We start from the raw sequence: 23,093 nt of genomic DNA, 5'->3' as shown, positions 1-23,093 counted from the left end.
GAGATCCCACATAATGCAACTTCACTTTATTTCCAGTGTCCAAGGAAGAACTGTTCTAATTTGTATAATAGAGTAGGAGCGTGTAGGTTTGTGGGCAGGAAGAAGGGGCAAGATAGGCATTTATTAGTCAGTAACAAGAAACATGACAGAAGCTTACAAATCAATCTCTACCCCACACAGAGAGTTTCATGTGATTTGAGTTGAGGCACATGATGCATTTTCACTGCCACAGCTGGGATAACAGTCAGGAACCTATTTGCCAACACTGCAGTGATTTAGAAACAAAATACCTATTTGCTATATATGTACCTTTTGTGTTTGCTTTTTGCAAACCTTCATAGGAGTGAAGTTTTCTTTACATAGGTTTTGTGAAAAAAGTCTAGGATTTTGCTGGGTTCCTTACCAAAAATAAATTTAAGGCAGAAGCAGTGCAGCAGCCATCCTAAAATTGACATACCTGATCGAACTGTTTGCTTCTGAGTGGGTAGAGATCTTAGCCCTGCAACCCCTCTGAAAGGTAGGTAACAATGAGGGATAGAGTGGGCACCTCAAAATACTGGGCTCTTCACAAGTATGAACTGGAGGCCTTGATAGAGGAAGCATTTACCAGGATGTAGAGCAGCCACCCCCAGAACAGCAGCAGGAGGAGGAGGGGAGTGGGTGCTCTTTCCTTGAAGAACTCTAGGATTTTTCCTCTGCTCAAAGTGTGGTGAGGGAGGTAACATGACCTTGGAAGAAGGGGACTCCCAGCGGCACAGCGTGTAGCGCTTAGTGAAAACACTGTCTTTGCCAACAGGAGAGCTTACCCCATCAGCGCAGGCACTTCACCACCCGAGAAGCAGTAGCTATATTGATGGGAGAAGCCCTCCAGGTGACATAGCACCGTCTACACAGGGAGTTAGGTCAATCTGTCACACAGGGGCAGGGATTTTCCACACCTCTGAACTATGCAGTTATACTGACGTAAGTTTGTAGAATAGACCAGGGCAGATACTGCCTGTTTTACTTGGATGAGGAAGGTGAAGGCTAGCCTCTCTCAGGCTACAATGTTTTCAGTCACAGTAATCCCTGACTGTTGTCTTGAGAGAATCAACAAAATGCCTTCTCCATTTTAGAGGAACAGAAGTACCATATAATCAAGGTGATCAACCAAGGTAATAATGCATTGAACAGTGCATATGAAACAGTGTTTCAAGCAATCCACTGACTGAAATTTATCAAAAATTTAAAGCTAGTAAATTCTTAAAAATTTAATTTGTTTGACAACAAGACAGGCAAGATTCAAATGGTTTGAGACTAGTTTGCACAGCCCTATTCCCTACCAGGTTAAAACACGATTAAAAAGCATAGAGTTCTTCAGAATATTATCTGGCAAAAGTAATAAGGGCACACTGTGAAAAAGAGCCAATTAATTCCCCAGCCTGACCTAGAAAAAATTCTTTATTAATTCAGACACTCTAGGAGAAAAGTTTGTTCAACTCAAATGTTTTGCCTATTCAAATGGTGTTTAAAGTTAGCTTTGAAGAATACATTTTTCATTAACTGGAGGATGCTCTCTTTTGGTAGAATAAACTTCAGCATTAAAAATAAATAAATAAATGCCCATTTGAGCTTTTCCTACACTTCACAGCCCCTTACCAAGTACACTGCCTGAACAAGTGCATGCTTCACAATTGTCATCTCTCCTTCCCCAACATAAAGCACTTCCCACCACAGTTCCATACATCAACCATACTAACATATTACATTCAATAAAAGATTCAACTATGCATGGTTACAAATCCACAGAGCACAGATGTAACCGTAGATAAATGCCACAAAACCCAGAGAAGAAAGAAAGTGCTTTCCACTTATCCATTAAGTTAATTCAATTTCATTTGTAACATTAAGGCAATATTTTTTTAAGCCTTGGAGACATAGCAGTTACTATAGGGAACATGATATTTAGCAACTAGAAGGTAGTTTCAGATAGACAAATCTAATGTTTGCTGCCACTTAAGAGTGCCAATCACTCTCCACAATTTTCCACACCCCACCCATTATTATAAGGGTACCCATTATTATACCCATTATTATATTATAACCCCGATACTTCAGTTGCCTAATATTTTCCCATTATAAAACAATCCTTGCAACTTTTTTTTTTAAACGAACACTCATACCTCCATTGTTCACAGCAAGCTTTTCTTGCCCCTTACTTTCACACCACTCAGATCCAGTACACATCTCCAGCATTGTATCCTATCCCTCTCTGAAGCATTATGTGGAGAAGAAGTTTCCCACCTCCTGGAGGTCAAAGAGACAGGCTGGGCCAGGCTCCCTTCAGCCACCATCTTAATCTAGCACTCACACAAGTAGCTCATCTGCTCCACCTCTAGGATAACTGAGGGTCTGACTCTTGAATTTTTAAATGTTTGGGACTGGCAATACTGTAAAGTAAACAATTTGGCTTCATTCATAACATCTTGTTTCCAAGAAGGGAGCTGGGAAGGAAGCATGAAGCTCAAGAGCATGAGGAGCCTCGTATTCTGTTTACTTATGGATGTTTCTGCCAGATTTTGGCACGAATTGGTTCTGCTACACTTCCTCATGGCTGTATCCCATGGGGTGTAATAAGCTTTGGGATATGGCTACTGTTTTTGAACAGTGTTTCTCAATTAGTGGGTCATGGCTCTCGGGAGTCACAAAAGGCAACCAGGCAGGTCACAAGGCATTGAAAATATTATAATCTAAAGAAAATATTAGACCCCCTTTTCCCCCCACCATTTAAGGGTAAGCACTCTCTGCCAACTCCTCTCTAAACACATCCAAATTATGTAAGCTTATTACGGATACTTCCCCTCCCACTCACCCCCCCCCCCCTTTTATAGCAAATGTAAGGGAGATGTGAAAGTTTGCTTTGTATAAGGTGTTGGCAACCTGAAAAGATTGAGAAATGCTATCTTGGAATATCATTCCCAAGGTTCCAACTAAGCATTACACACACTGAAGTGTTTTCAGGATGTTCCCTTTCCAAATGAATATTGCTTACTAGATGTGAAAAGTGAATCGGATGATCTGCAGCAGCCATTATGGATTTTACATTAAGAAGCTGTTCTGAAAGCCAATGACTCTTCTTCCTTACACAGAGATTCAATTCATATTTTCAGTGAAAATAATTCAAATAATAAATGCTTACAAAAGAATGTACTGGATCCCCACATTATAAAATCTAGTTTGCCCTCCATATATATCAGACCATAATAACTGAACTTATTCAGCTTTTGTGCCTAAGTCATAGATGTTTTCATGCAAGTATTTTTCAAGCCTCTCTTCTGGTCCCAGTAAGAGCCAATATAAGCACAGTTTTAAGTATATTAATTATATATTAATTGATTGATTAATTAAGGTCTAAAAGCTAGCAAAGCTAGCAAAGCTTTTGACACTGTCTCCCACAGTATTCTTGTCAGCAAGTTAAAGAAGTATGGGCTGGACGAATGCACTATAAGGTGGGTAGAAAGTTGGCTAGATTGTTGGGCTCAACGGGTAGTGATCAATGGCTCCATGTCTAGTTGGCAGCCGGTGTCAAGTGGAGTGCCCCAGGGGTCGGTCCTGGGGCCGGTTTTGTTCAATATCTTCATAAATGATCTGGAGGATGGTGTGGATTGCACTCTCAGCAAATTTGTGGATGATACTAAACTGGGAGGAGTGGTAGATACGCTGGAGGGCAGGGATAGGATACAGAGGGACCTAGACAAAGTGGAGGATTGGGCCAAAAGAAATCTGATGAGGTTCAATAAGGATAAGTGGAGGGTCCTGCACTTAGGACGGAAGAACCCCATGCACAGCTACAGACTAGGGACTGAATGGCTAGGCAGCAGTTCTGCGGAAAAGGACCTAAGGGTGACAGTGGACGAGAAGCTGGATATGAGTCAGCAGTGTGCCCTTGTTTCCAAGAAGGCCAATGGCATTTTGGGATGTATAGATAGGGGCATAGCGAGCAGATCGAGGGACGTGATCGTCCCCCTCTATTCGACATTGGTGAGGCCTCATCTGGAGTACTGTGTCCAGTTTTGGGCCCCACACTACAAGAAGGATGTGGATAAACTGGAGAGAGTCCAGTGAAGGGCAACAAAAATGATTAGGGGTCTGGAACACATGACTTATGAGGAGAGGCTGAGGGAACTAGGATTGTTTAGTCTGCAGAAGAGAAGAATGAGGGGGGATTTGATAACTGCTTTCAACTACCTGAGAGGTGGTTCCAGAGAGGATGGTTCTAGACTATTCTCAGTGGTAGAAGAGGACAGGACAAGGAGTAATGGTCTCAAGTTGCAGTGGGGGAGGTTTAGGTTGGATATTAGGAAAAACTTTTTCACTAGGAGGGTGGTGAAACACTGGAATGCGTTACCTAGGGAGGTGGTAGAATCTCCTTCTTTAGAAGTTTTTAAGGTCAGGCTTGACAAAGCCCTGGCTGGGATGATTTAATTGGGGATTGGTCCTGCTTTGAGCAGGGGGTTGGACTAGATGACCTCCTGAGGTCCCTTCCAACCCTGATATTCTATGATTCTATCAATTTTATGATTTTGAAACCAAAAATCATTTTCTTCAAGAAATTATGATCATTTACTGGTTTACTTTACTTAATTCCCATGAGAATCCACTATTGTGCCAGATTTATAGGTGCTCAGAGAACTCCTTAACAGGCAGTAACCAAAAGCAAGACACTAGCATAGTGAATTAGGTACATCTTAATAGGTTTGTTAATGGGAATGAGAGGAAATTACAACAGCAAGTACTTAATATGAAATTACATGTTTGTACATAATATTTAGTTGCTGTTTTGAAGTTTATTTTTACATTTAATGCTGAAATGCGTCTTACCTGAAGACTTCTTTCTACCTTCCTCTGACCCACACAAGTATGCTGGATCCAGATGTGCTCAATTTTTTTTTCCATTGGGTAAAAAAATCCTATAGCATAATTAATACTTTCTATGAATTTTAATTTTTTGCTCAAGCTGAGTGTGATGCTGTATATAAGAAAGGTAACCATCTATATCACTGTTACACAATTTCCATAAATTTATACAAAGCGTATCATGTAAGATGTCAATGGAAAAGTTAGGCTGTCAAATATGATTATGCTGGCTAAATCAAAGTATCATCTTTGAATCTGAAATTATGAATATTGTCTATGTACTTGCATCTTACATGTGTTGTGTTCCTGGGTAACACTACTCCCTGCCCCCCGCCAGCCCCAACAGAATTTATATCCAGGCCAGATAGTTATTTTGATGGTCAATTCAGGACACTCGGCTCACAATAGGCCACTGAAGAAATTCATACTGCCCAGTAAGCCTTTCCTGTAGATGTCTCAGAAAGAGTATGAGCAATGGCTGCCTCTGAGAGTCAAAGCATGTAAGGGTACATGATATTCTCGTGTGACCCTGGACTCATCTTGGGCCAATAATTTTCCATGCATCTGGGTTCTGGGCTTTATTTGAGACTCTAATATCCCATGCACATGGCCGAGGATATAAAAAGGCATTTCAGACATCTTCATTTCCTGCTTCATTTCTTTGGTCTGGATTTCTAACAAAGAAGCTCTAAACAAGGACTGATGACCCCCAATCTGTTTGGGTGATTCCAGAGAGACTTTTGCAAGCTAGCAATTTATTCCCACTGCTTCAAACCTGATTTAAGGACTTTGCAATCACTTGTATGTATATGATCTAGTAACCATTTATAACTCTTCTTTTCTTTTATTAAACCTATAGTTTTTTAGGATTGGCATGTGTGGGGGCATTGGTAAGATCAGAGTTATATATTGACCTGGCTAGGTGGCTGGTCCCTTGGGATTAGAAGGATGCTATAACTGATGAAATTGGTTTTCAGTAACCACTCATCAAAAATTCTAGTGTCTGGGTGGTGAGCCAAGGGTTGGAATGCCCAAAGAGACTGCATTTTTAAGTTCTTGCTAACCACTGTGATTATACAGATGTTCACTTCTGTTACTGTCTTGGTATAGTCTAATGACAGAACAATCACCAGTTTGGGATGAGTCTGTCCTATTGCTCAGCAGTCTATCCTGAATTTGGCATCCTCAGCTGTGACCAACTGAGGCACGGTGACACAAGCTTTTTTTTTTTTAAAAAAAACTACAGAACATCCTTTTGGTTTAATAAGATAAAATTGTTTAAGCTACTTTTGTGGCTGCTGGTACACTGGCAGCAGAACATTAAAACCAATTACATGTTCTTGCTGCTCTTGGACCCGCTGAGATTAGTCATGTTGACCAAAATCATCTTGGCCCTCATACATGGGCAATTATGTTCAAAGAGCAGGTGTTGGAACACCTCATGCAAATAGAGAGCCTCAAAGGAGGTCATATATTCTACTGTCTTCTACCCAAGGCATTACAATGGCAGTGGCAGTTGGTCAAGAGTGCATCAAGCATAATATGGGATGAAAAGAGGGAAAACTCAGTGGTCAGCTCCTGGCAAATTACAGACCACAAAAATCTCTTAATTGAAACACCTAATAAAGATGTTTAAGATCCCCTGGTAATGTCCATGTGTTACATGTGAGTTAATATAAAAAGAGCACTGAAGTTAACACAGCGATCATCATTTCAGAAGTACCATTATGTACTTCGGTATCATATATAGGGCTTCGTGTGTCATGGAAGTCATGGACTCCGTGACTTTCCACGACCTCTGTGACTTCTGCTTTGGCTGGTATAGCTGACCCCAGGGCCACCCACAGCCAGCCACACCGGTGCTGCTGCAGCATCCCTGGGACCAGCTGCACCAGCCGCTGCTTGGGTGGCCCTGGGCAACTGGCCCCGGGGAGTGCCTGAGCAACAGCCGGTGCACCTGGCCCGGGGGACTGCCTGAGCAGCGGTCCTGGGAGCAGCCAGAGCAGCGGCAGGTGGGCAGCCCCCCCCAACAGTTGGTGCCGCTGGCCCACACCCTCCCCCCCAAAGCAGTACCCCTCCTTCGCCAAGATTTAGTCAGGGGTGTATAGTACAAGTCACGGTGAGGTCACTGGCTGCGAATTTTTGTTTATTGCCAGTGACCTGTCCATGACTTTTACTGAAAATACTGGTAACTAAATCATAGCCTTAATCATATACAATTAAAGTTGCTTAAAAGGATACATTGTTTAATTGAACATAGAGTTATTACATATACCTATATGCATTTTAACTTGATTTTATCAGAACACTCCTTGGTCTTGTTCCCCTTTTAATAAAAGAAGGGACTAACTAAAGTTAGTTAGGGGAAATAATTTTTTAAGAAGGGGAGCTACTGATGGGGGGGGGTCATTTTTCATGAACAAAATAGTTTTTAAAAATGCCCTCATCTGACCAAGAAAGAATCCCACAAGTTGAAGATTTTGTGAATTCTGAAAGATCTTTGTGTTTAATTATAACATTTGTATATACTGTCACAAAACAGACTCAGATTCTCAAACTTCAGTAGCGTAGAACCCATCTTAGGAGATATTGTGAATGGAAAGGAGGTGGTTCATGTGACAGTGAATGGGAGGGCTCCACAAGGTAATCACGTATCATATATAAGACAAGTACAGCAATTAATTACATAGGAAAATAATTAATGTTCTTTTCATACAACGTAGCAACCAGCAGCAAAGGGAGCCAGCACCATATGTCCAAGCAGTTCTCTATGGACTGTTAACAAGTGCTTGGTGAACCACCAATTGAGAAAATAAATGCTTTATTTATCTGCTACACTATTTTGCAGAACTTGATTAAAAGTTACTTTTGTATTTTAGGGCTTGTCTACACTGGCACTTTACAGCACTGCAACTTTCTCACTCAGGGGTGCGAAAGAACACCCCCCGCCCCCCGAGTGCAGCAAATTGCAGCGCTGTAAAGCACCAGTGTAAACAGCGCGCCAGCACTGGGAACCACGCCCCCAGTGCTAGTAGCTACGCCCCCCATGGAGGGTGGCTCTTTTAGAATGCTGGGAGAGCTCTCTGCCTCGACAACACAAGCCACGTTCAAGCACTGCCACCGCAGTGCTTTATCATTGCCAGGGTAGACTAGCCCTTAGGGTATGTCTACACTGCAATTAAAAGCCTGCATCTGGCCCACGCCAGCTACTTGGGCTCAAGGCTGCTGTTTAATTGCAGAAAAGATGTCCAGGCTGGAGTCTGGGCTTTAAGACCCTGTGAGGAGGGAGGGTCCCAGAGCTTGGGCTGCAGCTGAAGTCAGAACATCTACACTGCAATTCAACAGTCCTGCAGCCTGAACCCCATGAGCCTAAGTCAGCCAGTACAGGCTACTCACACGTGTCTAATTGCAGTGTAGACATACCTTCAAAGGTTTGACTTTTCAGTTGATGGCCAAGTTGATCGAGTTACTATTTATAGCATTAACAAGTGCCTTTGCAATGAGAATACCATTATTCTGAGTATCAAAACAGATTCACTAAATTCTTCACTAAAATAATGCCCTTTTTATCCCAACTTTAAAAGGTCCCTTGTTAAGACAAATCAGCAAATATGAATTCTAAGAGAACACAGTAAACTGCCATAGAGTAACTGTGAAGGACAAGATTTCTATTAAACACCTCTTACTGTACAGGAAATATTCAAATAGTCCTCCACATCAGACACAAAGTGTTCCTGAGTTGCAATTTTCAAAGGGCCAATGATAATGTTGAGTCAGGTTTATCCCATACTATTTTGGAGGAGTATTGCAGAGGAGGCGGTCTTACTCAGTTGCAGACAGAAGAGTAAGCGAAGATATCTCTTTTGTATTTGCAGGTGAGCTGCATATTTCAAAGGCAAATTAACCCAAGTAAGATTGTTTATTTGTTATATCTTGTTCCAATATATGTTGTATTACAGGTGAAGAAAAGTTAGCTTGCACCTTTAGCTTGTGTACTGAAAAAAGAAAGAAAGAAAAGTGACGTGATAACTATCTTAACATGACTAATCTGGGCCCTTGGAATGAAGAGATCTATATTTTAAGTTTCAGTGTTTAGGCTTTCAGGCTGCGATTTTCAAAGGAGGCTGAGTTAGATACCCAAATTCCACTGAATTACTACTCCTTTGACACCTTAGAGACTAACCAATTTATCTGAGCATAAGCTTTCGTGAGCTACAGCTCACTTCATCGGATGCAGCTGCAGCTCACGAAAGCTTATGCTCAAATAAATTGGTTAGTCTCTAAGGTGCCACAAGTACTCCTTTTCTTTTTGCAAATACAGACTAACATGGCTGTTACTCTGAAACCTACTCCTTTGAAAATCCTAGCCTAAATCTCCATGCCCACTTCTCCAGAAACACATTTAACTGCTAAAATTGTATAAAAGGGGGAAAAAAAGATATGTAAAACAACCATCCCCTACATGAAAGCATGGAATAGTCCATCTACCAACAGTGTAGTTAGGAAACATTGCCTCTTAGTATCATGAGTATCACCACCTGAATACCTTAATTAAACTGAAATTACCCTGGAAAAGAGATAAAGGACAATCTAGAATATAGCAGTTTGCTTAACAAGCTCAGCAGCCAGATTAATTTGGTATTGCAAGATAAGTAAACAGGCTAAAGATAAATTAAGTTTTAAAGAAGGAAATTTAAGGCTCAAAGTTTTGTTGAATGTATGCTGCAGGAGTTTTTAGTTGTTTGTGGAAGATGACAGCTGTCTAAGACAAGACAACACAAAGTTTACATACCACATTAAACTGCTATCCATCTGTTGGTTCCTCTTCTACACTGCCAAATTTAAGCTAGGCCCTCAAACCATGCAAATTTTAAAAATGTATTAACGAAAAGTGAGCTTACGACTAGAACTTTGAACATGTGTCCATAATGATCACATCTGTCCAAAATTGAGAATCTATCGGACTATCTTTGGCTTTCTAGTTCTAAACTGTGCTTGTAGCATCCTGCATATCAGAACTTCGAATACTTATCTTAAAGCAGCCTAAGTGAGTCTTAGTGTAGCTCAGCTCTATCGACTGAACAAATCAGCTTTCCACTACTACCACTGTTAGTGTTAGTTGACCATAATATCTTACGAGTGTTGCTCATTCACCTCATCCACAAGTGCTGGGTCCTGACTTTCTCAAACAAAGCCTGTTAAAAACCAGACGACTTTGAATGTCACGCTAGTTTTCCCCTGTAGGTTTTAAATCCTTTCCCTTTCACATGATTTGGGGGGGAGGGGAGGGAGAATGTTTGTTTTCTTAGACCTGCGTGATGTACAGAGTCACTTTTTAATTCAGGAAGTTGCATTAAGGTATGCTTTGCTGAAAGTAAGATTTAGCCACTGTGATGTAGTATCCACCCTACACAGAAGTGGAAGGGGTTAAGGGAGGCCCCGGGGTCCTACCATATCCTGTCCCCAGGAAGGAACAGTGGAGGCGAGTCCTCCAAGTGGCACAGTGAGGCTCCATGGAGTGCAGCCAATTAGAGAAGGGCTACAGGGAGCAGCCAATCTGGGTCCAGCAGGCCCATATAACAGGAGCTGCAGGGCAGAGCAGGGATGGTCGCTGCAGGGAGACCAAGGAGTGAGGACTGTGTTCCTAGTAGACTGCAGGAAGGTAGCACCTTGGACAGAAAAGCTGTTGGCAGGGACTGGGGGAGCAAGAGGGAGCTCCTGACTGGCTGCTGTGACTGGGTAGCTGAATGCCCTGAGGTAAGGGCGAAGATGATGCTGGGGCTGTGGGAAAGCAGCTCAGGGAATTGTAGCAGCATTGAAAGAACGTAAAGCAGCACAACAGGAAGCTGCCATCTACAGGGTCCCTGGTCTGGGACTCAGAGAAATGGGTGGGCCCCACTCATCATTGAGGAAGTGGCTAGATTATTGTACAGTGATACCTCCGACACCTGGAATGGGGGGGAACAGAGACCTAGCCAGAGGGCTGAGACACAAAGAGGACGCGGTGGTTCCTGAGGCTAAGAGAGTGGCTGCAGATGGCAAGTCAGAGCGACGGTGTGCAAACTGCAGACGGTGGCATTGGCCTTGAGCTAATCCTCAAAGTGACCAGGAGGCGGCGCCAGCCTAGCAGTGAGTGGTGCACTCCATGACAGGCATCTTCCAAAGGTAAGTGAATCAAACAGAGCTTGCAGTTCTCTGATACTTCATGGAAGTTAACACTTTGGATGTCACATGAAGACCAGGAGGAGTAAGAGTAATGGAATGATGTCCCTAGTGTAGCACTCCCATAGTTGGTAGGGGGATGGAGTACTGAAGAAACAACATTTATGTGGGAAAGAATGTTTAACAATCCTGTACAACATTATACATCAAGATGACTCATATCTGAAGTTTTCCAATCGCTACCCATCTGTCATAAATATAAAGGGAAGGCTAACCACCTTTAAATCCCTCCTGGCCAGAGGAAAAACCCTTTCACCTGTAAAGGGTTAAGAAGCTAAAGATAACCTCGCTGGCACCTGACCAAAATGACCAATGAGGAGACAAGATACTTTCAAAGCTGGGGGGGGGACGGGGACAAAAGGTTCTCTCTGTTGGTGTGTTGCTTTTGCCGTGACCAGAGCAGGAATGCAGGTCAGAACTCCTGTAAAGAGTTAGCAAGCAATCTAGTTAGATATGCATTAGATTCTGTTTTGTTTAAATGGCTGATAAAATAAGTTGTGCTGAATGGAATGTATATTCCTGTTTTTGTGTCTTTTTGTAACTTAAGAGAATCCCTCTAGGCAAAACCTATGTTTTGAATCTGATTACCCTGTAAGGTATTTACCATACTGATTTTACAGAGGTGATGCTTTTACTTTTTCTTCAATTAAAATTCTTCTTTTAAGAACCTGATTGCTTTTTCATTGCTCTTAAGATCCAAGGGTTTGGGTCTGTGTTCACCTATGCAAATTGGTGAGGATTTTTATCAAGCCTTCCCCAGGAATGGGGGTGTAGGGCTTGGGGGGATTTTGGGGGGGAAAGAAGTTTCCAAGTGGGCTCTTTCCCGGTTATATTTTGTTAGACGCTTGGTGGTGGCAGCAATAAAGTCCAGTTTGTACCTTGGGGAAGTTTTAACCTAAGCTGGTAAAAATAAGCTTAGGGGGTTTTTCATGCAGGTCCCCTCACCTGTACCCTAGAATTCATAGTGGGGAAGGAACGTTGACACCATCTAAAAGGAGTACTTGAGAATGGGATCTGAAGTCTGTCTTCCCAGCTAGAGACCAACCAGACTACTAGTAGTCATAGGGAGGCAGCTAGAGCCTATGGGGAGAGTCATCTGAGAAGGAGACAACTACATAAGGATCTTTTTTTTAAAAATGGTGATTGGGGAAAAAAATAGTCTAGTTTTGTCCTCCCAATCCACTTTTCCAAACTAGTTTTTACCATCCCTAATAAAGAGCTATGATGATTAAAGAAATTCTCTTAACCAGGTCAGTAGGCAAATGAATGTGATGGGGAAAGGAGGCTGAAAAGGTATGTGAATGGAAGGACAGGGTGAGAGACTGTTTTTCTTTTCTGTAAGTTTATCTGATAGTTTGTCTTAACTTCTCTCAAAAACTGATGTGTCATGTCAAGAGACTTGTTTGTATGAAGCTAAAACTCCAGTATTAAGAGTTTCTCAAGGGCTGGTCTACGTGACAAAGTTAGGTCGGATTAACTACATCGCTCAGGACTGTGAAAAATTTCACACCCTGTGCAATGTAGTTAAATTGACCTAAGCTGCAGTGTAGACACAGATGAAGAATTCTTTTATCAACCCAGCTACCACCTCTTGGAGAGGTGGATTTACTACAGCAACAGATGAACCCCTTCTGTCGCTGTATTAAGCAGCTGTACCATAGTGGCACAGCTGCAGCTGTGTCACTGTAGTATTTCTAGTATAGACATAGCCTTATTTTGGGAATAGGGCTCTTTAGGGTTCATGAATCCTAGAAGGACTGGAAGGGACCTCAAGAGGACCATCCCTGACAGGTAAACATTGTCTAACCAGTTCTTAAAGACCTCCAGTGATGGAGATTCCATAATCTCCCTAGGGTGGAAGAAATATATTTCCCTACTAAGCAGTAGGAAGGCTAAAGACACATGTTGACAATTCTACATTGTACGAACCCATTAAAGTTTGCCATTTTATATTGAATTTCATGCAAAAGATGAAAAAGGAAATTTGAAGTTAAAATTTCTGGCATTTATTGGCCAAGATTGCACAGACCTTACACTCAATTCAAAGGCATCTCTCTGTCTTTGACCACATCTGATCAATTTCAAAATTTCAGGGAAAATTCTAGGCTTCAATGGTTAGAGCCATGTTAATTTTGGGGGAAAATCAGAACAAAAAGGGTGGGGAAATGGGAGACACAGAGCCCCTCCCATCTAATTAACACAGACACAGCATCAAGCTGCTTTGCAATTGTCTATAGGTCAAACAGGCTGATGCACCCATTAACATCTTTGAGCATAACAATATTCCTGCTCATCCTCTCAGACGACACCCCAGATGGCACTCCCAGATAGAAAGAATAATGAACAGTAAGGACAAAATGCAGAATAGGGGCATGCACACAGGCCTTGGCATCAGGAGAATAGGGCATTCTGATATGGAGGCCCCCAGAACCTCTAGCATGAGGGAAAGGGTGGGGAAGTTGCAGGAAGTCTCTGAAAGAGGGGGGCAGGAAGATGGCAAACAGGGAGCTGAAGGAATGCATGGAACCCCTGATGTGTGCAGTAAGCTCAGCAGACAAACTATGAAGAGAGCAACCCCTGTGTCCTCTATTGCACTTTTGACTCTGCAGTGCCTAGCTGATGAAGTTGTGTGAAGAGTATCCTAAGGGCAGGTGTACACTTAAAACACCATACCCAGGCAGCTGCACTGCTGAAGTGCTTTAGTGAAGATGCTCCAAGAGCACTCTCCTGTCGGCTTAGTTAAACCACTTACTGCCAACATAGCGCTGTCCACTGGCAGTTGGGTTTGTATAAAACTATGTCGCTCACGGGTGGGGATTATTCATTATTAAGCCCTGATCTACACTACAGAATTACTTCAGTATAACTAAAAGTAAAGGGCAGCAAAGAAAGCATTTGCTCAATTGTGTACAACACAAAACACCAAAGACACACTGTTGCAGAAAGCTTAATTACATTTTTTAAAACTGTAAGTTAGATATAAGCAGTTGTGACAGATGGGGAAGCCATTTCCTGACAGTTAATGGTTGGGGAGAGTCAAAGGGCCAAGGAAAGCTAAGCTCTTAACTCAGTTAGATAGTAGCTGCCAGCAAATGCCTAGCCTATCAGTCACAACTGGAAAATAAGCCTTCAGTTAATGCTGGTGCTGCAAGTAAGGAGAGCTATACACACAGTTAACTTTGACAGACTATTTACAACTTTAAGTCCTATTTTCACGGTGTTGGAAAGTAATGATGATGAAGTATCTGAGACTAACACAGGTGATTTCTGTTTTCAGAATGCTACGGTTGTAGGTTATCACAATAAAAATGTGCTGATACTGTGTAAGTATTAGCTTCATTTGCCTCAACTGCAGTTACATTTTCATTTCACACACAAATATCTGAGCAAAATACCACTCTAAGATCAAGGCAAAACAAACGGACGTCACCATTAAACACAGTTAAATGCAGCTTCAAAGTTGGCAAAACTATCCCTTGCGCATTACAAGTTCATTTTCAATATTATAGTTGTCCACGAAGATAAGTTCTCAAGCATTTAATCTCATGAGATTTATGGCATTTCCTTCTATTAATTTTACACTCATTTGCCCACAAACCAGTAAAGAGAAAATATAATAGATTTATATGGCACATTTTAGTTTTAATCAACTTTTGCCAGAAAGTGTCTGTAGAAACAATTTACAAATAATTTAGGTATCAAACAGGAATATGCATACTGTAAGACATCCTTCCCTCTTTGGAAAGTGAACTTTTTGGTCATCAGATACACGCTTCCTGAGGAGGCCCTACAGGCTTAGTCAGATCAGCGCCAGGAATTCAGTGAACCTGGGGTCATGCTGTCAAGACTCCAGAGTAATGCAGCGTTAAAGCATTTGAACAGAATTCAGCCAGGGAATTAATGACTTCTGTTACAATACCATGACATCTGTCTTTACAAAAGAACTCTTGCTGCATTTCCTTCCCTCTCCCCCTAAAATTGGGAAAATAGCTTCTTACCCAGCTCTCCTCTAAGGTTGAGGAATTCCTGAGATAGCTCTTTATGCTGTTTTAGTGCTTTCTCCCTCTGTAAAAAAAGAAGAAAAAAAAACACATTTGGTTACTAGTGTTTTGAATAGAACACCTTCCAATAATTAACTCACATTATCTGCAGGAAAACAAAAGGCAAGAGTGAGAAGCCAAGAAATGAATCATTTAGGGTAACAGCTTTGCTGTTACAAACACACAGATGTTCCTTAGTTGTTATGGAAGTTATTCTTTAAACAGCCTCCCTAGTTTTCCCAAGTTAACAATCCAATTAAATCTTAGTTTGCAGCAATTAAATGATTGTATTTAGGATTTTTCCCGCCCTCATGGGTGTAACTGTATATTGACCCACAATGTTTCAACTAATGCATGCATAGGACACATGATGCATGCCTCTTTCAAACACAAACTTAAATATTTATGCTAAGATCTTGTCAGCATATGGACTTTGTGCTGAATGTAAACAAAGCTAAACTTTGCTAGAAGCTCAATCTTCCATGAAGGAAAGGTAAAGCCCACTTTTAAAATATCGCCATTTTTTCCATTAATAGATTTTATAGGTTCAATGACAGTTAAAATACTCAGATTAACTTCTAGCTTTACAAAAAACAGATTAGAATTGAAAGAAAATATATAAAAATATAGAAAGTGGTCTTGGCATTCAGGAAGACTAACTAGAGCTTTTTAAAGCAAGAATCAGCTTGTTATTCAAATTAAAAGCCAGGAAAAAAAACCCGACTACCTCCTTTGCCCCTTATATTCTGCCCACAACTGAAAGACCGCCTAAAAACCTGAAACTAGCTGCTGCATAGAACAGAGAGTTTAAGAAGCAGATTCAAGAAGGACAATTCACAGCATACATAGCATAACTACATTAAAGGTATTTCACAGCTCAGTGTTCACTTCATGAACAGAATCCTCCAGACGCAACCACTGCTGTGGAGAGCATAATGTTGCAGAGATCATAAGATTCAGGCTTTCCAGTCAGGAATTGCTTGCTGCTGGAGCCATGTCACCTTCCCTGCAGTCAGCCACTGCCTAAATTCCCTGACATTCTTCCAGAAAAGCACTATAAAACAAATAGTGATTACCCTTGTTGCAGCACATTGAGAATAGAGGCACATTTTGCTGCTAGAGCAGCCCATTTTCCAGCTTCTGTGTCTCCACTTCCACCCTGCACATGTAACAGGGTATACAGGTGGTACTGGCAACACCACACACCAAACTGGTCTGGCTAGATACAAGACACTACTAGGAAGGACTCCATTGGACCTTGTCTCAGCCTTACTTCAAGCTTTGCAGGTTACCGTACTGCTTGTACTGCTCTCTCCCACCAGAGGCAGATATTGCAGCTTCTGCACTTGGCACAAGCAGTCAGTGATTACTTAAAGCCACAGCCCTTCATTTATGAAAAATGAGAAGCAGACCTTAGACTGATCGATTGCCACTTACTCAAATATCAGCTGGTTCAGTAAAGGAAAATCTGACCTTCTCCATGGATAATGGAGTATATTTTTAGCTTTCTGAGCTAGATATACCAGGCTTTCACTTAATTTGTATACACAAAAATAACTGACCTGAGACCTGAACTGGACAGAAAAAACAAAATTATGCACCAGTGAGAATGCAATGTAAACACTAAGTTTAACATGATGATGAGTACCCAAACTTGCATTTCTAATGACCCCATCACTTGCAACAAGCTTCACTGTGAACATTGTCTCCTTTGCTCTCACCTGTACTATATTAGAAACATAATACAGTTGTATAAAACCATTCAGATATTTTTTTTCGAGTTGCAACTACACAAAACATCTATGGTAGTTAAATTCAAACATTAACACTGCCATACTTAAAGCCAAGGGATGGGAAGTGCTCACAGAAAACCCCACCTTTAGAATACATTTATTTCTCCCATTTATTCCTACTGCAAATTAGTTTAGGACTCTTGATAAGAAACTCACTTATCAGATTACCTAATTGGAGGAGAATAAAGGAGGTGGCAAATATTCCTTCGAAATCTGAAGAGTGAGTGAAACTATGAAACATTGGTCTTAAAGACAATTAAAGCCCAAAGGAGTTAGACGTAGCCATTAGTTAGGTAGCCACTCATTTAGCATTAAGTGCAACATCTCAGCCATCTCCTAGTTTGATCACACAGCTGTAATGCCTAGTTTGTTCTTGAGTAAAGAGTGTTTTTCCAAAAATTGTCAACTCATACGGTGTAACATTTGGACTTTTCAAGCAAGTCCTTCACTGGCTATGCGTCATATAAAGACCTACCTACACATTCTCTTCAGATGCATTTGCCTATATTATAACAATTTAATTACAATAAAAAAAGAGATTTAGCATATGAAGGTTAAAAGCTGCCTTAAAACACATCCTCTTTTGATGCAAATGGGAAAAAAAGTGAGGTTACTACATTGAGCCTAGAGGGAGAGGATAAAAGTATTGCTGATTAAGTCTGCTCCTCTTTAGTTTAAATCAATTGAAGGACACCTATACATGATCCTGAACTATAGGGCTGGCCCTAAATTTAGAGAGATTATGTACTGAGCAGACTGGCACAGCATATGTCTATTGATATGTCCTGTCTTAAAGGCAAAAAAGGTGCAACTTTGTCATTTTAGCTCAATCAAGTTAGCTTAACTCAATTAATTGAAAACTCCTCTTAATGCTGGTTAAGACTCATGCTAACATATTCAAAGGCTTGTTAGAGGACCGTGTTGTAACCTCATATTAATAAGCATTAGGAGGGGTTTTCTAACTTGATTGAACAGAATTGAAAACCACATTTTCTCCCAATCAAGACTAAACCATAGCCATAGGTTGCTCTTTAGGGTATTAGAATTTCATACTTGTTCAAGGGAATTTACCAGGATGCAGTTTTTCCTCTGGAGAAGAGTGTGAGGAAAGGATGAATCATAGCACTGTAACATCAGTGCCCACTACAGATATACAGAACTGAATGAAACAGTGAATACTGCAGAGTTTTTATTATCTAATTAGATCTCACTGTAGTACTGTGTACATAGTTAAGTACTATTTACTATCATTTGTTGAACTCTGCAAACTAAGACTTAGTCTATCTTGTGTTTTGTTTCCCCTTTTCTGTTTAATTGTCTTGACACAGTTTTCCATAGCCACCTTCAGGATCCTTGTTCTCTTCTGAATTAAATTTATACTTGCATATATTTGTTCTGTGATTTTTTTTTTCAATCTTTCAGTGTTTGTTTTTCCTCCTCCCTGCCTCCAATGTTACAAACTTCTCATTTGTAAAACTTCACTCCAATTCTTAGTTAACCTTCTTTAACCCTGCTTGGGTTACTACCCAATTCTTCTTTCCAGCTACTTTCTTCACCAATGTTCTTCCTTTTTACCTCCATAGGTCTCCTAGCTCTCTGGGTCCTTTTCTTGGTGTTACTTCCCTTTCCTCTCCCTTTACTGGTGCTATTTGACTCATCTCCAACATGGCAGTTTTTTTTCCCCCCAGCTTCCCAAAGAGACTGAGGGCAGGTCTACACTTAAAACACTGCATTGGTGCATCGGCACTGATGCAGCTGTGCTGCTGTAGCACTTTAATGAAGATGCTGTAAGCTGAGGGGAGAGAGCTCTCCAATCAGCATATTAATCCATCTACCCAAGAGGTGGTAGTTATGTCGGCGGGAGAAGCTCCCACCAACATAGCGCTGTCTACTCTGGGGGTTAGTTCGGTATAACTGTGTTGCTCGGGGGTGTGGATTTTTCACACCCAGGTGACAGAGTTCTTTCTATCAATATAGGCCTATAGTGTAGACCAGACATGAGCCCAGCCAGCTCTGAATACTTCTAATCAATGCTTTGCACCCTTTGCCTTTACATAACCTAGGATTATGTCTACACTGCAGAGCTGTGCTGGTATAGCCTCTTCGTGTAGATGCAGCATACACCAACAGGAATTTTTCCTGTTTGGTGTAGGAACACCACCTCTCTGAGGCCTGGTCTACACTTAGGGTTGCCAACTCTGACTGAAACTATTCCGGGAGATTTTTTTTTCTTTTCTTCCAACATGATTTAATATCTTTTTCAAAAATATCCTATTAAAATCTCCCAGATTGCTTTCAATAGTCACTGGGAAATTGATGCCAATTTCAGGGTTAGCAACCCTCTCTATACTAGGAAATTAGGTTGGTACAACTGTGTCACTCAGTGATGTGAAAAATCCACACCCGAGTGATGTAGTTAAACCAAACTAACCCTGCGAGTAGACAGTGCTAGGTCAACAGAAGAATTTCCCCATCAACCTAGCTACTGCCTCTCAGGGAGGTAGAGTGCCAAAGGGAGAACCCCGCCAGTTGGTGTAGGCAGTGTCTTCACTAAAGTGCTCCAGTGATGCAGCTGCACCACCATAGTGGTTTATGTGTAGACAGACCCTAAATTATGTTAACTATACCAACAAGAGCACTCTGTCAGCAAAGCTACTCTACACTCAACATTTTTACTGGCATAGCTATGCCAGTATAAATTTTAAGTACAGACAAGGCCTGGGAATCAGCATTGGTCACAGGGAGAAGCAACTCCTGGACGGTTAGAGGCAGGAAACTCTTGTGACCAGTGTGCCGTCTGAAAGGTGAGCAGAGCTGAAGTATGCTTCTGTCAGCAATGCCACAGGGCAAAGCAGCCAAGACTCTGCCTTCCCTCCAAGTTCCATGGGACTGATGGTGCTGAATGAAAGGGAGAGTGAGTGCTTCTAGGTCAGCCATGTGGGTAAGCAGCATCCTCCTCTGCTAACGGTGTTTCAGGGCAGGCTAGCCAAGGCCCGCGCTCCTCCTAGAATATCAGGTTCCCGCAAAGGGTGTTCTATGTACCCATACTGCACTTCCAGGGTCCTAATCTGCCCAGGGTATGTCTGCTCTGGTTAGATAAGTTAGATTTTCAAAAGCACCTAATTGAGCTAGGTACCTAATTCCCATTGATTTTGAGTGGAAGTTGGGCACATAATTTGCTTGGGTACAAAACCCACCCTGTACTGTCCACTTGCTAAAAGCCAGCACTGAGTTTATAATTCAAACAGTGCTTAGTATAACAGTAAATTTGGGCTTTACCAGTTACCAACACATCCAAATTCAAGTAGCCTGTTTAAAATTCAATGCTGCCAACATTCACTGAATTGTTGCATGTCAGTTACACTGAAGACAAATAATTAGATTTTCCCATAGACAGATTTATGGAAAATGAAAATTTTAAGAATACAAGAGCAAAAAATTAAGTAGTACTACAGCCATGGTTGTTGAACTCTGCCAAAGCCTCTTCATGCATTTAACATCACTAAACCCACTGTAAAACACAATTTTTTAAAAAAATCTGTATATAAACTGAAAACAGACATATTGGCATTTAAAGACAATTTAAGTCAGATAATTGTCAGAGTTTTTCTGGTTCTTTAAAGAATTCCCTTGTTAGTTACAAAACCTTCAAGGACAACAAAGACACTAAACGTTTGTTTCCAGATATAAAAGAATCAGGGCTCCTCCTAGTTTCTTTCCAGGCTTTTGTAAAATCTGAATGCAATACTTAAAATGCAAGCTTATTAGGTAGATACATTAAACAATAACTAGACTTACCACCTCTGTCATATAGCTTGGTATTAAATGTAATAGGTAGGTGCTGAGGGAACTGTAGTCCTAAACATACATGGAGTTCTACGAAATAAAACCAACTTGCAAGACTTGAAACAGAAATATCATATAATACTAAAGAATATGAAGATGTGATGAAGTTTGAGTGGTCCAATCAAAACTATCATAGACATTTCATTTCAAGTTTTATGCAGTATGACATTGTAGTACTTCAGGGTGGAGCACCAAAGTAGAAATAAATACATGCTTTGCAAGATTTTAATTTAAAATAAGACTAGAAATTAATGCAGCAGCTTTAAAAGTCATCTTCAAAGAAAAATTAGGTATTAATGAAAGATCTATGTTTAAGCAACGACCACCCCACTCAAACTTCATGGAACAATCAAGTAGTAGTCATTCTAAATTTGTGACATCAGTTATTTCAATGGCAACAGGTAGGTTGTAAGCACAATTATGACCTCATTGCTGGATCAGGTAGGCAGGCTGGATAACTAGTGTCTGCCCCTTTTTTTTCAAACTGATCTGTTTTAATGGCACAAAAATACATAGAAATTTTGTCCAAGTCAACTTTTTTCTTACAATTTTGAGGGTTGTGTGGGGATGGGAAGGGATTAGGGACAATACCAGAGTGGATCCTAGTCCCAACTATAGAATAAACAAACTTTATATAGTTTTATACCTAGTGTGTCTTGCAGCTCTTAAAACTAAAGTGTAAATCCTGTTTTACTTTGTGGAATTCCTTGATGTGTGTAGAACTGTAATTCCCTCAACAACTAGATATTACAGTTAACGACTGTATGACAGAGGTGGTAAATCTGGCTTTACTTTAGCACACCTGCCCAATAAGTTATCACTGCAAGTCTGGTAATAGTTATAAGTGCTATGTAGTGTAAACTCTAAACAAACTTGATTTCCTCCTCTGGAAACAAAATCCTTTGAAATTGTATTTAAACTGCTAAATGGAAAGTTTCCAAGAACCAACAATGGAAAAGTTACGTTTATATATTGAAATGTCTGGGGGGGGTTAATACTCATTTTATGCACACGTGTGGTGCTCATATCCACGTGATAAACTGCATTTTACATGCACCTTTGACCACCTCACCCATACTCTGCTCACAAATTCATCTCCACTGGGACTGCCTGTAACATTCCAAACATCTGGGCAGCTTCAGACAGCTGCCATTAAAAAAACAATAAAAACAGCTACCCACACCAGGAAGAGAGGTTTTCCATCCATGAAAAAGATGGAGTTTTCCGAATTTCTCTCAGAATCACATTAGTCTGAGGCCCATGCTTATAATAGTCTCTAATGCCTGTGACCCAGGAACCTCTTGGTCCCAAATGGCAAACTGCACTAGGGTGTACAGGGTTTTGTAGGGATCTCGTAGGTCAGATATATGCATCATAGTTCACCAAACGGTGACGAGTGAGGTCTCTACCAAGAGCAGTAGGCTGCTGGGTATCATGATCATTGCTAAACGTTTGTACAGATAATATTTAAGAAGTTATGCCTTGATGCAAAAAATGATGTTCTTAAGGCCTTAAAGGTAAGGTAGGTCACCAGGAGTGACATGCCTCAGATATGTTCCTTTCAGCCATGAAGTAACAGATGCTTATCTGCCAGTCTGGTCATATGGGGATTGTATGCCTCTCAATGTATGCCTATTTGCATACTGAGCCACAGGCAGAAAAAAAAAAACTGGAAAAATCTACCAGGGGGGAAATTTACAGGACAAAACAGCAGGGGGTGGCCTCTTTAGGACTAAGGATTGTTAGGGTATATCTAGGAGTACAAGGAAGCACAAAGGATCTCTCACCAAAGAGGCAAGCTAACAGCATGTTTGTCTTAGGAAAGGAGGGTCAGCGCCAGCCTGGCGATAAAACACTGCAAGGATTTTGGGTGAGTAATTCCACAATACGCGAGTATCTTGTTAATAAAGCCTAGGCTCTAGCATTCATGCTATGAAAGTGTACCCATTTGTTTTCAATACTTCTACTTGCTATTATTTGAATCTATGTGGTTGGTTAAATAAACACACTTAGTTTCACTATAAACATATCTAAGTGTTTCGTGCTAAGTGTAGCAGTGATCTGAAGTGAAACAGGTAAGCTGGGGGGTATTGTTTCTTTGGAAGCAGTGAAACTGTGAATACTAAGAGCATCCAGTGGAACAGGGAGATGCTTGGAGGGCTTGAGGGTTGTGCTGTTCCTGTTGCTAACCAGTAGAGAAACAGCAGGGCCTGCAAGGCTTAGAGGGGAATGCTTGTGTTGTCTGTGGCTGTTGGAGTTAGGGGGCTGATGTCTGGCAGACACAGACAAGACTTTC

At 41.1% G+C, this 23,093-nt stretch overlaps 1 protein-coding gene across 4 annotated transcripts in view; it reads right to left on the bottom strand.

The window, feature by feature from the left end:
• The window catches only part of MTUS1 (microtubule associated scaffold protein 1), a 147,485-nt gene that overhangs the window by 18,021 nt on the left and 106,371 nt on the right, over positions 1 to 23,093 (bottom strand). For all 4 annotated transcript variants that reach the window (XM_077814560.1, XM_077814561.1, XM_077814562.1 and 1 more), the window contains one exon: positions 15,117 to 15,183. In XM_077814560.1, coding sequence (XP_077670686.1) covers positions 15,117 to 15,183 — 67 coding nt within the window. The remainder of the gene's footprint in view (positions 1 to 15,116; positions 15,184 to 23,093) is intronic.

The sequence above is a fragment of the Eretmochelys imbricata genome, chromosome 4 (assembly GCF_965152235.1).
Source record: "Eretmochelys imbricata isolate rEreImb1 chromosome 4, rEreImb1.hap1, whole genome shotgun sequence".
In the NCBI taxonomy this organism is placed as follows: domain Eukaryota; kingdom Metazoa; phylum Chordata; order Testudines; family Cheloniidae; genus Eretmochelys; species Eretmochelys imbricata.
This window is presented reverse-complemented; position numbering and strand designations above follow the sequence as displayed.